This window comes from Schistocerca cancellata, chromosome 4 (genome assembly GCF_023864275.1).
Source record: "Schistocerca cancellata isolate TAMUIC-IGC-003103 chromosome 4, iqSchCanc2.1, whole genome shotgun sequence".
Classification (NCBI taxonomy): Eukaryota; Metazoa; Arthropoda; class Insecta; order Orthoptera; family Acrididae; genus Schistocerca; species Schistocerca cancellata.
The window spans coordinates 704,291,108-704,309,936 of record NC_064629.1 but is presented as its reverse complement, the minus strand read 5'-3'; the positions used below and the strand labels follow the sequence as shown (position 1 = coordinate 704,309,936).

Sequence of the window (18,829 nt, the reverse complement as noted above, 5' to 3'; positions counted from 1 at the left end):
CATAATTAAATCTTACCGAATTTATCAAGTGTTTCGGCTAAGGAACGTAGTTTTTGCACCACCTCTCTACTGATGGCTATTTCTCACACTAAGAAACACTATTTCTGTCATGTAATATAGGCAGTGTAAGAAAAAAAAAGTATGTGAATTCCTAAGGGACCAAAATGCTGAGGTCATCGGGCCCTAGTCTTACACACTACTTAAACTAACTTATGCTAACAACAACACACACACACACACACACACACACACACACACACACACACACACACACACACACACACGAGGGAGGACTCGAACATCCGGCGGGAGAGGCCGCGCAATCTGTGACATGGCGCCTCAAACCGCACGGCCACTCCGGGCGGCGCAGCAGAGGTTTGGGATGTGTCCACATGTATACAGCACTCCCAAAGTAATAGAGGGGGTGTTTTAGCGGTGATACAAAAACTGAGAACCAAGCTGCAATGTCAAAATCTGATAGCTTCATGTGATCGACGCGATGAAACGTTTTGTTGAGAGAGAGGTGCTTTGGAACTTGAGTAATTGGGTAATTATGGAAAACCTGGTAAAATTAAGAATATTTGTGTAAAATACATAAAACTGACGGAAACATGCCAAAAATGCGGTGGAAAGAGGGTACTTTCATGCCCCCATGCGTGTATGAAAATCTTTGCATTCTTCCACTGGTGCGACTGACAACTGATGGTTGCGGTGGGGTGGGGTCGGTCGTCTGCATTCTCTCTATCACTTATCGAAAGTCCACCTACCTCGATATGCTTCTTCCGACGTCCTTTCACTCTGTAGTAGCAGACACGTGCGAGGCAGTGTAAAGCAGCGTTGATGAAACCACTACCTAACCTGTCAGAGAGGCTACAGTTCGTAGTAATTGACGGAAAGTCATCGAGTAAAACAGAAGTGATTTCTGGCGTTCCCCAAGGTAGTGTTATAGGCGCTTTGCTGTTCCTTATCTATATAAACGATCTGGAAGACAATCTGAGCAGCTGTCTTAGGTTGTTTGCAGATGACGCTGTCGTTTATCGACTAATAAAGTCATCAGAAGATTTAAAAAACTGCAAAACGATTTAGAAAAGATATCTGAATGGTGTGAAAAGCGGCAGTTGACCCTAAATAACGAAAATGTGATGTCATCGACATGAGTGCTAAAAGGAATTCATTAAACTTCGGTTACACGATAAATCAGTCTAATCTAAAAGCCGTAAATTCAACTAAATACCTAGGTATTAGAATTACGAACAACTTAAATTGGAGAGAACACACAGAAAATGTTGTGAGGAAGGCTAACCAAAGACTGCGTTTTATTGGCAGGATTCTTAGAAAATGTAACAGACCTACTAAGGAGGCTGCCTACACTACGCTTGTCCGTCCTCTTTTAGAATACTGCTGCGCCGTGTGAGATCCTTAACAGATAGGACTGACGGAGTACACCGAAAAAGTTCAAAAAAAGGCGGCACGTTTTGTATTATCGCGAAATATGGGAGAGAGTGTCACAGAAATGATACAGGATTTGGGCTGGACATCATTAAAAGAAAGGCGTTTCTCGTTGCGACGGAATCTTCTCACGAAATTCCAATCATCAACTTTCTCCTCCGAATGCGAAAATATTTTGTTGACACCGACCTACAGAGGGAGGAACCATCACCACGATAAAATAACGGAAATCAGATATAGGTGCTCATTCTTTCCGCGCGCTATACGAGATTGGAATAATAGAGAATTGTGAAGGTGGTTCGATGAATCCTCTGCCAGGCACTTAAGTGTGATTTGCAGAGTATCCATATAGATGTAGATGTATAAGTTACATTGATATCCGACTATGTTGTCTGGGTGCTTAATTTTTTTTGTCAATGAGTATATTTTAAAATACACACACCTAAAAAATGTTTTGCATCACACGAGTTCCCAGAACTCCTGAAGATAGACTTTGACTGTGGATATTGTATCACAGACACAGTTTCTTTGACTGTTCAAAGCCGTCGCTAAACCCGCCCAAAGATGTAAACAACCATGCATAAGCAGCGCCTATTAGACGGAGGTGGTCCAACAGCCCATCAGTTCCAGTCATTTCACCAGGAAGGAGGTACACGGCTCGTGTTGCCTGCAGTTCAACCATGCCTAGACTTTCAATACCGCGATTCGATCGCGTCCGCATTGATACTTTGTGCTACGAAGGGATCTCACCAAGGGAAGTGTCCAGGCGGAGTGAATCAAGGATATACAGAGAGACAGGAGCTGTCGATGACATGCCTCGCTCAGGCCGCCCAAGAGCTACTACTGCAGTGGATGACCGCTACGTACGGTTTATGGCTCGGACGAACCCTGACAGCAACGCCACCATGTTGAATAATGCTGTTCGTGCAGTCCCATGACGTCGTGTTACGACTCAAACTGTGCGCAACAGGCTGCATGATGCGCAACTTCACTCCCGACGTCCATGGCGAGGTCCATCTTTTTAACTACGACAACCACGACACTATGCAGCGCGGTACAGATGGGCCCAACAACATGCCGAATGGACCGCTCAGGATTGGCATCACGTTCTTTTCACCGACGAGTGTCGCATATGCCTTCTATCAGACAATCGTCGAAGACGTGTTCGGAGGCAACCCGGTCAGGCTGAACGCCTTAGACACACTGTCCAGCGAGTGCAGCAAGGTGGAGCTTCCCTGCCTTTTTGGAGTGGCATTATGTGGGGCCGACGTACGCCGCTAGTGGCCATGGAAGCCGCCGTAACGGCTGTACGATACGTGAATGCCATCCTCCGATCTATAGCGCAACAATATCGGCAGCATATTGGCGAGGCATTCGTCTTCATGGACGACAATTCGTACCCCCATCGTGCACATCTTGTGAATGACTTCCTTCAGGATAATGACATCGCTCGACTAGAGTGGCCAGCACGTTTTCCAGAAATGAACCCTATCGAACATGCCTGGGATGGATTGAAAAGGGCTGTTTATGGACGATGTGACCCACCAACTACTTTGAGGGATCAACGCCGAATCGCCGTTGAGGAGTGGGACAATCTGGACCGAGAGTGCCTTGATGAACTTGTGGATAGTATGCCGCGACGAATGCAGGCATGTATCAATGAAGAGGACGTGTAACATGCAATGTGTGGTTTTCAGGAGCAATAAAAAGGGCAGACATGATGTTTATGTTGATCTCTATTCCAATTTTCTGTACAGGTTCCGGAACTCTCAGAACCGAGATGATGCAAAACTTTTTTGATGTGTGGAAGAAAAGCTGATGTGAGGGGCTTCGTGTTATCTGTGTTCAAAATATGCAGAGAATCGGAGCTAGAACCGATTGAAGAGTGCCATAGGATCTCAAGCTGAAACTGTGGTTTCTTTTTACAGGACATGGCAGCCACTGGGAGCACTGCAGAGCTGGTGGGGGATGGTCATAGGCTTGACGACTCACATTCACTACCGGTAAGCATCAGCTGTTTCCCACGCCTCGTTTGATAATAAGTTACCACTTATGAAGCAGCAGTACAAGTAATGACATGCAACCAGAGCTATTGTTATTATTGAGTTTATCTCAACGGTCTTAAAAATAAGGTAAGTCCTTTTACTGCGCGGCAAACAATCATGTCCAGATTTTTTCATCTGATGACTTTTGGCAGAAACGCTGGAACGGCTAGCAAGGTTCTTCAGGTGCAGCGGGGATGGAATAATTATGGAAAAATTATCTCTTTGTCTCAGAATAATAGTTACAAGCAAGCACAGTTCTAGGCCACTTTAATTTCGGGAAAAAGGAACATAGTATCGTATTCGATAAATTAATTCACGGATTTATGGCTACATCTCGATGTATAACAGAAACAATATTTCGGGAAACGACCACACTGTCAGCAGCAGCTTCGCTGGCGTACTCTTTAGGGATTGGATACCTACATTAGACGGACGAGACAGGAACTTCACACCAGCTTCTCTTGAATACTTGTCCACTGTATTAACAACCAATCTTATCTCTCGTGAGATATCACTGCAGCACAATTCTGGTCTTGTTGTATGGAGTGTTGTTCTGCTGAGAAAAGTTTGGTTCGTTGGTAAATGTTTCGAGGCTTTTTTTATCCGTTTTGGTTGCACTGGAGTGTATAAAAACTACAGAGCTCGTTAAGAAATTATCATCTTCAGATAACTGTTGTGCTTTGTTATAGCAGTGCGTCCCATGACATTCATTGAACATAGCACCTCATACTGAAACGCACTATTTTCAAAATGGCTCTGAGCACTATGGGACTTAACTTCTAAGGTCATCAGTCCCCTAGAACTTAGAACTACTTAAACCTAACTAACCTAAGGACATCACACACATCCATGCCCGAGGCAGGATTCGAACCTGCGACCGTAGCGGTCACGCGGTTCCAGACTGCAGCGCCTTTAACCGCTTGGCCACCCCGGCCGGCCGCACTATTTTCAGTCAGTACGTTGAGACGCGAGGCTATAGCAAGGGATAATAATTATCTGAAGATGATAGTTATTTCTTACCCGAGCCTTTAACTTTTGTATGTAGTTGTGCTATCAAACCGAATAACAAAAGCCGCGGTCACAAGTGACCACTGTCTAGTCCAGTGCGGCTGTGTCATGATTCACGGAAAATGCAATTTCATTTGGGGTAAACAATAGTACTGAAGTATTCCATAGCTTTCGTAATGCCTCTTGTAACAAGCAGTTCTATAAATATCCAGATGAATGTTCGCTAGGCTTTACATCACGACAACTGTCCTGTCTACGTCCTCTGTTCTCCGGAAAGCCTAGACATCTCACTCGATTGTAAACAATACATAACGTCTAACATCATACCTCTGTACAGGAAAGTAGTTTCAGCTGATCAGTGATCCAATCGTAATTTCCCCCGTAGCCACTGCAGTCCCACCCAGTGTTGTGGCTGGTACCCACAAACGAGTCGTCTATTGCGGAACTCCATTTAAATCAATGTACGCTGAAGGGTGTGCTTCGAAACACGGATGCTTTTCGTAGAAGTTCGCTCCTTTAAGTTACAGACGGCTGTCAAAAGTGCCTTAGAGGGCGCGTGACTCCCACATAGTTGGATGAGACTTAGATGACCAATGCGCATTGTTTTAAAATGAGGCCGCGTTCATTGTCAATACGTCCCAGAGATGGCAGCACCGTACGGCAGATGGAATTTTACCGCCAGCAGCGAGAATGAGAACTGTTTTTATATACTTAAAAAGGCGACGTTTTCCTTACTTGAACAGCGTGCAAACATTCGTTTTCTGAATTTGCGTGGTGTGAAACCAATTGAAATTCATCGACAGTTGAAGGAGACACGTGGTGATGGAGTTATGGATGTGTCGAAAGTGCGTTCGTGGGTGCGACAGTTTAATGAAGGCAGAACATCGTGTGACAACAAACCGAAACAACCTCGGGATCGCAGAAGCCGGTCTGACGACATGATCGAGAAAGTGGAGAGAATTGTTTTGGGGGATCGCCGAATGACTGTTGAACAGATCGCCTCCAGAGTTGGCATTTCTGTGGGATCTGTGCACACAATCCTGCATGACGACCTGAAAATGCGAGAAGTGTCATCCAGGTGGGTGCCACGAATGCTGACGGACGACCACATGGCTGCCCGTGTGGCATGTTGCCGAGCAATGTCGACGCGCAACGACAGCATGAATGGGATTTTCTTTTCGTCGGTTGTGACAATGAATGAGACGTGGATGCCATTTCTCAATCCAGGAACAAAGAGCCAGTCAGCTCAATGGAAGCACACAGATTCACCGCCACCAAAAAAATTTCGGGTAACCGCCAGTGCTGAAAAGATGATGGTGTCCATGTTCTGGGACAGCGGGAGCGTAATCCTTACCCATTGCGTTCCAAAGGGCACTACAGTAACAGGTGCATCCTACGAAAACGTTTTGAAGAACAAATTCCTTCCTGCACTGCAACAAAAACGTCCGGGAAGGGCTGCGCGTGTGCTGTTTCACCAAGACAACGCACCCGCACATCGAGCTAACGTTACGCAACAGTTTCTTCGTGATAACAACTTTGAAGTGATTCCTCATGCTCCCTACTCACCTGACCTGGCTCCTAGTGACTTTTGGCTTTTTCCAACAATGAAAGACACTCTCCGTGGCCGCACATTCACCAACCGTGCTGCTATTGCCTCAGCGATTTTCCAGTGGTCAAAACAGACTCCTAAAGAAGCCTTCGCCGCTGCCATGGAATCATGGCGTCAGCGTTGTGAAAAATGTGTACGTCTGCAGGGCGATTACGTCGAGAAGTAACGCCAGTTTCATCGATTTCGGGTGAGTAGATAATTAGAAAAAAAAATCTGAGGCCTTAGAACTTGAATGCACCTCGTACAAGCTGCTTCAACCCATTTGCTTTCTCCATGCTGTGTAGATGCTCTCGCTGAACAAGGTGAGCTCATTACCTTGATAGAGTGGTCCCCAAATTACCCTCTCTGATCTCTGTATACAACGTCTGGTCAGAAGATAAACGAACATTTTTAAATACGTGTCAACGGAGATATTTAGTGGTATGCGACTGGTAGCACTGACATCTGCAGTTACCTACATCTAAGTCAGTATCTCCTTTGTAACCACGTGTTTTTGTAGTGTTTCATTTTCGAGATACTGTTATTTGAGTGCAACGTGTTTGAGTGCTAGTGACGATATTTGAAATGTGCGATTTTCCTGCCGCGCGGGATTAGCCGAGCGGTTTGGGGCGCTGCAGTCATGGACTGTGCGGCTGGTCTCGGTGGAGGTTCGAGTCCTCCCTCGGGCATGGGTGTGTGTGTTTGTCCTTAGGATAAGTTAGGTTAAGTAGCGTGTAAGCTTAGAGACTGATGACCTTAGCAGTTAAGTTCAAAATGGTTCAAATGGCTCTGAGCACTATGGGACTTAACATCTGAGGTCATCAGTCCCCTAGAACTTAGAACTAATTAAACCTAACTAACCTAAGGACATCACACACATCCATGGCCGAGGTAGGATTCGAACCTGCGACCGTAGCGGTCGCGCGGTTCCAGACTGAAGCGCCTAGAACCGTATGGACACTGCGGCCGGTAACAGTAAAGTCCCATAAGATTTCACACACTTTTTTGGTTGCGATTTTCTGGAATAACGATGCAACGTAAAATTTTGCATGAAACTAGAGAAAACTTCTATAGAAGCGTTTCAACGTATGAAACAATATTACCGAATGACGATCTGGGTCATACGCAATGTTAAAAATGGTTTTCACGATTTAAATGTGGTCGTCAGTCAATTGAAGATAATCCTCGTCCAGGAACTTCTTCCACTTCAGTTGACTCTCACGTGCGGAAAAGGTGAAATAGTGAACCGTGTGCACTATCAAGGCGTTTGCAACAGTTGCGTGAAAAAGTCCGCAAAAAGAGACAAGAGTTGTGGCCAGACAACTCATGGTTTCTGAACCACTAGTATGTGCCAGCACACTCAGCTTAATCAGTTCCTCAGTTTTTTGCCAAGAATCAGATGACTTTCCTCCTGCAGCCTCCTTACTCGCCAGAACTGGCTCCTTGCGATTTATTCTCAGCTCCGAAATTAAAATCATCGTTGAAAGAATGCCATTTTCGCAGTACTGATCACATCAAAGCAAATTCATCACAGACGTTAAAGGCATCACAAATCATGCTATGAAGGATCGTTTCGCTAAATGAAAACATCAATAGGGAAAGTGTGTGAATAGGGGAGGTGAGTACTGTAAAGGGGAAAAGTGTCAATAATTTGTAAAATTGTTAATAAAATTTTTAAAAAATTAAGTTCGGTAATTTTCTGAACAAACCTTGTATAAATGTCTTAGCCGGTATTGTGGTAGTTCTTCAAGGTTGTTCCCAGAGGTTACATGTTTTTAACCAGTGGTGATCTCCCAAACTTAATGTTATATAATTCAGGAAGAATGATAAAAGTTTGTGCTTGTGGCAGAAACTGATAGCTGTCCCCAAACAAAGACCGTTGCATATGAAGTCCCTTCTGTAGTTGAAAAATGGCATCAGCTGTAAGTTTCAAGAGTCAATCAAATAGGTCAAATGTCTTAGTGTAGCATTCAAAGGCCTACAAGATGAATCCTGCCTGAAAACTTTACAAGGGGAAGACATAATTATAACGTTGGATTTCATTGAGAAGATACTGGGCTATCTGCAATTGAAGATACTAAGGAGTTATTCATGCAGCCCTCCCCTGTAAAGGATGTATTTAAAGTTAGAATGAACGGAAAGTGGGGAAAAAATAGAAAAATCTGCTGATTTGTAATTAGTTTGTTTGGTAGGCAAAAGAGTGTTTCTAAAACGCTGAACAAGCTCTATTAGGAGGTCACACAAAAGAACTACTTTCAATATTCTGATTACCATACCTGTCTTCACAGAGGATTTTAGAACACATTACTCTTGGTTATGTTCATATAGGTTAACAGCTCACTAAATATGTCGATCTGTGACATAACTATTACATTGTGTAGTAAAACTGATTCTTTGGGAACTTGCGAACTGGTCGTTGGAGCCATGTACGGCCATTGAGAGTAGTTCTTGGTTGCCGAATGTCAAGAGGTGACCATACGGCTCCTAAATATTTTTCTGAAATTATCTACAGCTACGCTGTAATTACAATTATAGAAATGAAATATAGTTGCTGAATTGACTTAAGATGACACTTTGCAAATTAGTCTTCAATAAGACAAAATTAGATTGCGGGAAGGCGGTTCAGTAATGTTGCCAAACTCGTCTTAACAACTGACAAATTTCAAGTTAATTTGCAACCCAATCAAATTTGCAACTAATGTTGGCATTATCATGCTGAAATTACTTCCAAATTCCAAGTCTTGAAGAACGTGGAAAAATGTTTAATTTCCAGAATAAGCACACAAAATGAACTCGAAGTTTATACACGATAGCTCACACTGTATCAAACTCAAGTCCACGAATTGTAACTCGCGCCAAATTCAATCGGTCGTGAGCCTCTACTCAGACTGTATGGAAGTTACACTTTGCGAAATATATCTAAGTCACTACACTCTAGAAACAGGATTTTCTCCAAGTCCAACAAATGACTGTGACGTTATTGCTGCCCGGAACGACAGCCTGTTTCTCATAATAGTCGTGACACAGCCCTGTCTTGTCAGTCTCCACACAACCCTCGGATTGGTGTTATCCCCACTATTGTATCTGGTCACTATATACTCAGAGTACACTAGCAAGAAATATATTGTTTAAACTACACAATATATATTGTTTAAACTACACAAACTAAATTAATCTAAATACATCAGTATGATATCGCTGATGCACTAGACAAAATTGTACCTATGACGTAATTCTTTTCATATTGGGTACTATAGGGTGGTCCATTGATCGTGACCAGGCCAAATATCTCACAAAATAAGCGTCAAACGAAAAAACTACAAAGAACGAAACTTATCTTGCTTGAAGGGGGAAACCAGATGGCGATATGGTTGGAACGGTTGATGGCGCTGGCAGAGGTCAAACGGATATCAACTACGTTTTTTAAAAATAGGAACCCCCATTTTTTCTTACATATTCGTGTAGTACGTAAAGAAATATGAATGTTTTAGTTGGTCCACTTTTTCCGCTTTGTGACAGATGGCGCTGTAATAGTCACAAACATATGGCTCACAATTTTAGACGAACAGTTGGTAACAGGTAGGTTTTTTAAATCAAAATACAGAACGTAGGTACGTTTGAACATTTTATTTCGGTTGTTCTAATGTGATACATGTACCTTTGTGAACTTATCATTTATGAGAACGCATGCTCTTACAGCGTGATTACCTGTAAATACCACATTAATGAAATAAATGCTCAAAATGATGTCCGTCAACCTCAATGCATTCGGTAATAAGTGTAACGACATTCCTCTCAACAGCGAGTAGTTCGCCTTCCGTAATGTTCGCACATGCATTGACAATGCGCTGACGCATGTTGTCAGGCGTTTTCGGAGGATCACGATAGCAAATATCCTTCAACTTTCCCCACAGAAAGAAATCCGGGGACGTCAGATCCGGTGAACGTGCTTCGACGACCAGTCCACCTGTCATGAAATATGTTATACAGTACTGCTTCAACTGCACTCGAGCTATATGCTGGACATCCAACATGTTGAAAGTACATCGCCATTGTCATGCAGTGAAACATCTTGTAGTAACATCGGTAGAACATTAAGTAGGAAATCAGCATACATTGCACCATTTAGATTGCCATCGATAAAATGGGGGCCAATTATCCTTCCTCCCATAATGCTGCACCATACATTAACCCGCCAAGGTCGCTGATGTTCCACTTGTCGCAGCCATCGTGGATTTTCCGTTGGCCAATAGTGCATATTATGCCGGTTTACGTTACCGCTGTTGGTGAATGAGGCTTCGTCGCTAAATAGAACGAGTGCAAGAAATCTGTCATCGTCCCGTAATTTCTCTAGTGTCCAGTAGCAGAACTGTACACGACGTTCAAAGTCGTCGCCATGCAATTCCTGGTGCATAGAAATATGGTACGGGTGCAATCGATGTTGATGTAGCATTCTGAACACCGGCGTTTTTGAGATTCCCGATTCTCGCGCAGTTCGTCTGCTACTGATGTGCGGATTAGCTGCGACAACAGCTAAAACACCTACTTGGGCATCATCATTTGTTGCAGGTCCTGGTTGACGTTTCACATGTGGCTAAACACTTCCTGTTTCCTTAGATAACGTAACTATCCGGTGAGCGGTCCAAACGCTTGGATGATGTCGTCCAGGATACCGAGCAACATACATAGCACATGCCCGTTGGGCATTTTGATCACAATAGCCATACATCAACACGATATCAACCTTTTCCGCAATTGGTAAACGGTCCATTTTAACACGGGTAATGTATCACGAAGCAAATACCGTCCGCACTGGCGGAATGTTACGTGATACTACGTGCTTATACGTTTGTGACTATTATAGCGCCATCTATCACAAAGCGAAAAAAGCGGTCCAACGAAAACATTCAAATTTCTTTATGCACTGCACGAATATGTAATAAAAATGTGGGTTCCTATTTTAAAGAAAACGCAGTTGATATCCGTTTGACCTATGGCAGCGCGGCTGGTCCCGGCGGAGGATCGAGTCCTCTCGGGCATGGGTGCGTGTGTTTGTCCTTAGGATAATTTAGGTTAAGTAGTGTGTAAGCATAGGGACTGATGACCTTATCAGTTAAGTCCCATAAGATTTCACACACACACATTTTATGGCAGCGCCATCTAGCGGGCCAACCATAGCGCCATCTGCTTTCCCCCTTCAACCTAGACACGTTTCTTTCTTTGTAGTTTTTTCGTTTGACGCTTATTTTGTGAGATATTTGGCCCCGTCACGATCAATGGACCACCCTGTATAGTACATGGTTGTTTGCTATTTCTAATTTAGCATGAATCTATTGTATAGTAAAATAAGTTATTAGTAGACTGCCATATCAATTTATTTAAAATCAACTGCAGATTCCGAAAGTTTTTTTTTTTTTTGGCCATCTTGAGAGATGTTCAGAATTTAACTACCTCACACCGTTCGCCCCTAATTAAGATACTTATTATCCAAAGTTTCCAGAGTTAGTAATAATAGCAAAAGAACATAAAACTAAAAGTGTAATGTTATTAGTATTTACTTCTCGTACACAATCTATTTCACTTTTTTGTGTAGCTGTTTTTAATTATTATTAGCGAAACCAACAATGATTCTCAGTTGGTAAAAATGTGTGGGAATTGGATATACGTTCTAATCTCCTTCTCCTCCTCCTCTCCACATCATCCCCCTCTCTCCCTCCTCCACCTCTCTCCCTCCTCCTCCCTCTCTCTCTCTTCAACTCCTTCTTCTCTCTCCTCCATTTCTTCGATCCCCCCTCTCTATTGAAACATACCCTTAGAAAAATTAATGAATTACTGTGCTGATAAACTTCTTACGCTATCTGATTTTCATACAGCTGAGAAAAACTGAACGTACTCAGACTTTTCTCTCTTTACTTATTCTGATCAACACTAAACTGACACACAATATTTTTAACGCAACAAAAGAATGGCCCTGACTAACAATAACCTATACCTTTCATGAATCACTTACCTCACAAAAATCTTCGTTACTCGAACTACTGCAATACAGCGAGCGCCAATACTGCCAGCTAAATAAAAGATTCTAACTACTGAAGGCACTAACTACTGATAGGCATAGTTAGCAGAAGAAAGATTTTGATAGAGAAAAACAATGTATTTACCTTAATAGTGTTCAAAAGTCAGTATATATATATATACAGGGTTAGTCACCTAACATTACCGCTGGATATGTTTCGTAAACCACATCAAATACTGACGAATCGATTCCACAGATCGAACGTGAGGAGAGGGGCTAGTGTAATTGGTTAATACAAACCATACAAAAATGTACGGAAGTATGTTTTTCAACACAAACCTACGTTTTTTTAAATGGAACCCCGTTAGTTTTGTTAGCACATCTGAACATATAAACAAATACGTAATCAGTGCCGTTCGTTGCATTGTAAAATGTTAATTACATCCGGAGATATTGTAACCTAAAGTTGGCGCTTGAGTACCACTCCTCCGCTGTTCGATCGTGTGTATCGGAGAGAGCCGGCCTTGTGGCCGTGCGGTTCTAGGCACTTCAGTCTGGAACCGCGTGACCGCTACGGTCGCAGGTTCGAATCCTGCCTCGGGCATGGATGTGTGTGATGTCCTTAGGTTAGTTAGGTTTAAGTGGTTCTAACTTCTAGGGGACTGATGACCTCAGCTGTTAAGTCCCATAGTGCTCAGAGCCATTTGAACCATTTTGTATCGGAGAGCACCGAATTACGTAGGGATCCAAAGTGAACGGTGATGGACCTTAGGTACAGAAGAGACTGGAACAGCACATTACGTCCACATGCTAACACCTTTTTATTGGTCTTTTTCACTGACGCGCATGTACATTACCATGAGGGGTGAGGTACACGTACACACGTGGTTTCCGTTTTCAGTTACAGAGTGGAATAGAGTGTGTCCCGACATGTCAGGCCAATAGATGTTCAATGTGGTGGCCATCATTTGCTGCACACAATTGCAATCTCTGGCGAAATGAATGTCGTACACGCCGCAGTACATCTAGTGTAATGTCGCCGCAGGCTGCCACAATACGTTGTTTCATATCCTCTGGGGTTGTAGGCACATCACGGTACACATTCTCCTTTAACGTACCCCACAGAAAGAAGTCCAGAGGTGTAAGATCAGGAGAACGGGCTGGCCAATTTATGCGTCCTCCACGTCCTATGAAACGCCCATCGAACATCCTGTCAAGGGTCAGCCTAGTGTTAATTGCGGAATGTGCAGGTGCACCATCATGCTAATACCACATACGTCGACGCGTTTCCGGTGGGACATTTTCGGGCAACGTTGGCAGATCATTCTGTAGAAACGCGATGTATGTTGGAGCTGTTTGGGCCCCTGCAATGAAGTGAGGACCAATGAGGTGGTCGCCAATGATTCCGCACCATACATTTACAGTCCACGGTCGTTGTCGCTCTACCTGTCTGAGCCAGCGAGGATTGTCCACGGACCAGTAATGCATGTTCCGTAGATTCACTGCCCCGTGGTTTGTGAAACCCGCTTCATCGGTAAACAGTTAGAACTGCAACGCATTCTCTGTTAATGCCCATTGACAGAATTGCACTCGATGATTAAAGTCATCCCCATGTAATTGCTGATGTAGCGACACATGAAACGGGTGAAAGCGGTGACGATGCAGTATGCGCATGACACTACTTTGACTCAGTCCACCAGCTCTCGCAATGTCCCGTGTACTCATGTGTGGGTTCATAGCAACAGCAGCTAACACACCAACTGCACCAGCTTCTCCTGTGACGGGCCTGTTACGGACCCGTTTGCGTGCTACGCCCATACCTGTTGCATACAGTTGGCGGTAGATGTTTTGCAATGTGCGGCACGTTGGATGCTCTCTGTCCGGGTACCGTTATGCATACACCCTTCAGGCTTCAGCTGCATTTCGTCGACACTCGCCATAGATGAGTATCATCTCCGCCTTTTCAGAGATCGAATACACCATGGTCACAGTTCCTACAACACTACACTATCACAGACGTCTGGTAACACGGTGTACTACAGTTGGCCTGCGTGCGGAGATGAATGCAGAAAAAACAATAGCAGCAAGCGCTACATGCGGACACTGCGACAGCTAGACCAAAGCACAACAGTGCACTACAGCCACACTCGTAAACACGGTCGTCATCGTAAACATGTCCCTGCAGATGCTACTCGCCGACCGTGGCCCGTGTTCGTTACAACACGCAACTGAACGTCGGAGGTTTCAAACGTCAACTTTAGGTTACAATATCTCCGGATGTAATTAACATTTTACAATGCAACAAACGGCACTGATTACGTATTTGTTTATATGTTCAGATGTGCTAACAAAACTAACGTGGTTCCATTTAAAAAAAACTAAGTTTGTGTTAAAAAACATACTAGTAGCCCCTCTCCTCACGTTCGGTCTGTGGAATCGGTTCGTCAGTATTTGATGTGGTTTACGAAATATATCCAGCGGTAACGTTAGGTGACTCACCCTATATATATATATATATCAGTTCATGACATCCAGTCTTGGAAATTTACTGTCTCTGATGGACACACGACCAGATCATCCGCTCTCAAAACTCCGCCATCTCTCTCCCCACATCCACCACTGCTCGTGGCTCTCCTCCAACTGCGCAACGCTACGCGCTGTTCACATCGAATTCCAACAATGCAAATCAGCCACAGACTGCACACAGCACAGTCAGTGATTTTCATACAGAGCGCTACGTGGCGTTACCAACATAAAAACCTAAACAGCCTACTTACATAGCCCCCATGCTCCCCACAAAAAATTTTACGAATTGTTTTGTGCAGTGGCCACTACAGATTTGAAAATTTTTTTTATAATTACAATAACAAAGAAATCAAATGCACACACTTATTGATATACTGTTGGTCAAAAGCAAAGATTTTCTCACAGTCCATAAAGCCAGTCTTGATCGTTCATCACAGTAAAACTGCAGTGTTTTTCTCAAAGTCTGAGCAGTAAAAGAAAATGCACACGGAAATAGTGGATTTCCATGCAGTCTTGAAGAAGTAGTGTAGTCCTTCCAACAGAAAGACAGTGCTACCCACAGCGGAGTCAGTCGAAGTTTTGAAGAATATTGGTAGGTAGGTCATCACAGAGCAAACCCACTGTAGTTCTGGTAGAGAGTACGGTATTGGTGGGCCATCAAAGGTGCAGACCCACTGCAGTCCTTGTAGAAATAATGATATTGGTGGGCCATCAAAGATGCAGACCCACTGTAGGCCTTGTAGAGACGGCCAGCAGCCATCTGTTGCGACTGTGCAGGTGCACAATCACCATCGAAGTGTCTTGCAGACAATATAGCAAGTCCATAAACCACCACTTGTACACTCACAAAGTTTTTGCAATTGTCCTTAGAACCAGCAATGCTGTTAACCAGTCCCTTGCTGAATTATTAACACACATGCAAACACTAGCAGTCCCAACTTCTCACATATTGTGCATATACTATGACCAACAAAAACGTGTGCAGTGAAATGTAACTTAATTTGAAGAACTGGTGTCTATACAATTATAAATTTACAACATAAAAATACAATTACAAAAGTACAAAATACATCGTTAAAGAACATAATAGTACAGATAACATTTGTAGTAATACAGTCTTTACAAAGGAATAGAAATAAACATATACATCAGTGTTACAGGAATTATGACATAAGTAAATAAATAAAATAATCAGAATAGTTTTCGAAACATTAATTTCACACATGAACATTGAAACAGAACAGAATTAATAATGTCTAAACATATTTACAAAGTAAATAATATAGTATTAGAAAAATTCTTCAACATATCTCTTATCAGATAAAGACAGGAAGAATACAAATACACAAGGGTACAAAAACGCATAGCGGAATAACACAAAAGGAAAGGACAGGGTTTGGTTTCAGTAAGACGTCTGGTACTGCAGTCCAATCCAAAACTTCATTCAATAGATCTTTTCTCTTATTTCAACATTTGTTCCAGCAAAAAACAAAAAAAAAAAAACAAAAAAATCCTATCTAAGCCTGTTGTCCTTAAACCCTACTGTTTTGTTCATATCCTCTTTCAAAATAAATATTTCTCATTGTACAATACTCATTTTTGCCCAAATCTTTTTTCATATAACTTCTCAATGCATTCTTTCCCTATTCTTCATAGTTAGTTTCTTATATAGTCTACCCCCTCTTAAGCTAACTTAAATCTACTGAGCTCAGATACATTAACTAAGGGACGAGGCAATGCAGCAGTGCAAAACAATTAAAACAAACAGCAATGACAAAAAAATGCAAATTGGCAAAGCAAGCAGCAGTATATCTAAATTAGCAAAGCAAATGCAACATTACAACTAATATGAGCCAATGTGCAGGAACAAGAAAAATAAATCAGTAGTAAAACTGGCTTAACAGAGTGAAATTCAGTAGCACTATGCCTGGCAAACAGCAGCAGCAAATGCAATAACTTATATCTAAACATGACAAACCCACAAGCAGAAAAAATAGTACACTAAAGACAACAATGCAGATAAGGGAAACGTCTATTCACATCTTAGTGTCTATGTCATTAAAGTGGTGCACCACAACAACTTATTCTACAAAAAAAATTACCAAGTACTTGAAAAGAAAATTATGTATGCAGTTACTGTTATTAGTCCCTTCTTATTGGTCTTTCCTTTCCAAGAGCTTCTTTTTTGAAGAATGTGGATCATAAAATTATTATTTAACAGGTCTGTTGACAGAAAGTGTTCACATTAGCAAATGCATTTAATTTAATTTTATAGAACCAATGCTGCAACAAAGCTGGAAACCAGATATCAAATGAAATAAACAACTATGTACAAAGCAAAGCATAAAAACACCATTTAATAGCCATGTGGCATTTCATAAGTCAGTAGAAATTCTCTCAACTCACGTAGAAAGACATTTGTCATAATCAGGTGTGCAGATGTAAGAATGTTTCCCATCAACTCATAAGCATTTCAGTAAATATCAGACAAAGTAGGCGTGTACCCCCTGAGGATTAATGTAATTATACCCTCAGGTGTTACATATTACAGCAATCGAATGAAATGTATCACCGAAAACTTTCTTTGTATCTTTGTGATTCAAAAATCTTTAAAAATAAATGTTTTAAGTACAAAATCAATCACTCAAATACTTTTACTGCAGCGCTAAACTGTGCGTCTTGTTGTAAGATAATCTCTGTCATTACTTAACGGTGAAGATGTGCCAAGTATCGTAATTATCGTCGTCCATAAGCAAAGTTCTGTAGAAGTCAATGTACTTACCTCGCAATAAACAAAGTGAAATGCTATGCGTGTAGATATCGTAGTTATTACCGTGATCAAGAAAGTACTATACTGTAATGTATTGTTGTGCTACGAAAAAGGCTGTCTCATTGTAGCTATATCACAAAAGTTACTACTAAAACATGTTATCCTTTCCAGAAGAATTCAGAAAAACTGTGCAGATATAAAACAGATACACCGCAAAAGCAACAATGTAAATTGTGTCACACATTAGTAGCGTCGTGATATAATCGTTTAGCTGTCAAATAAACTAACCACTGTGTAATCTGGTATCCCTCAGAAAGTACTTTAAATCCAGAATGTATTTTCAAGTAAACCAAAATGTTGCATTAAAATCTCATTAGCAGTACCGGTATATGTTCTAATTGTGTGAGCCTTACAGTCGTTACGTAATCGTGCAACTAACAAGCAAGAATGTACACACACAATAACACTGTGTCGTCTGTCACTATAACAATGCATTCGTAATTAGTGTCTAAATATGTTCCCTAGGTTCTAGACTGGATAATTAACTTCAAAACATTGTTGCATGTTAACAGTTTCTAAGTGTTACAAAGCGTACTATTAGCGTGAAGTGAAAAATTTTATGGCAAAGACTAAGTTAAAAAGCAGATTATCTTTCAATAAACGGTTTTACATGTGAAATATGGTGTAAACCTTTACTCTTCCTAGTACGCAGAGTTTCATCTTCAACGCAATTATCATGTGGTATACGTCTCTAGTTCCGGTCAAAGAATTCGGGAAACCATTTATTACGAAATGGGATCTCCTATCTGTCCCACTAATTGCTATTGGTCAACTACGGCTTATGTGTGTCTGCTGAAGAGATACAACGTAGTAGTCAGACAAAAACTTTTTAGTAACTAAAGCTTGTCGTAAGGTCCATTGTAAACCAGAAAGAATTTGTGACTCAAGTGTTTCTTCTTATGTGACAATGAATGAGCTTTAACGAGAACTTTCTGACCAATATATAGTTTCTTTGCATTTGCTTTACCGTGTAGTTTTCTCCTTTTGTCTACAGCAGGATTTATATTATTAATAGCCAAATCAATTATGTCTTTGTGTCGAAGTTTACGTGTATTCGGAAAAGGTACAAGCTCTCTGATTCTGTTCGGTGGTTCTTTATTCTTCAGTACAAGAATAGGTGGTAAAGCAGTGGAGTCATGAGGCATTTCATTGAGCACGTTTTGAAATAAGCGTAAATTTCTGTCCCGATACTGATGCTTTCTGCGACAATAAAGTCTGCAAAGCTTATTGATTTCTTTCATAATCCGTTCAGACGGGTTACAATGTGGTGAGTACAATGAAATAAAACAGGTTTGATTTTATTTCCAAAGCGTGACCAAACAGCAGATCTGAATTGCGGTCCGTTATCTGAAATGACTTTAGCAACG

The 18,829-nt window shown here is 41.9% G+C and overlaps 1 protein-coding gene across 1 annotated transcript in view; it reads left to right on the top strand.

The window, feature by feature from the left end:
• LOC126183521 (solute carrier family 28 member 3-like) overlaps nt 1-18,829 on the top strand; it is a 418,615-nt gene that overhangs the window by 252,449 nt on the left and 147,337 nt on the right. Inside the window, exon 4 of the mRNA XM_049925578.1 lies at nt 3,378-3,452. Within this exon, the coding sequence (XP_049781535.1) occupies nt 3,378-3,452 (75 nt within the window). The remainder of the gene's footprint in view (nt 1-3,377; nt 3,453-18,829) is intronic.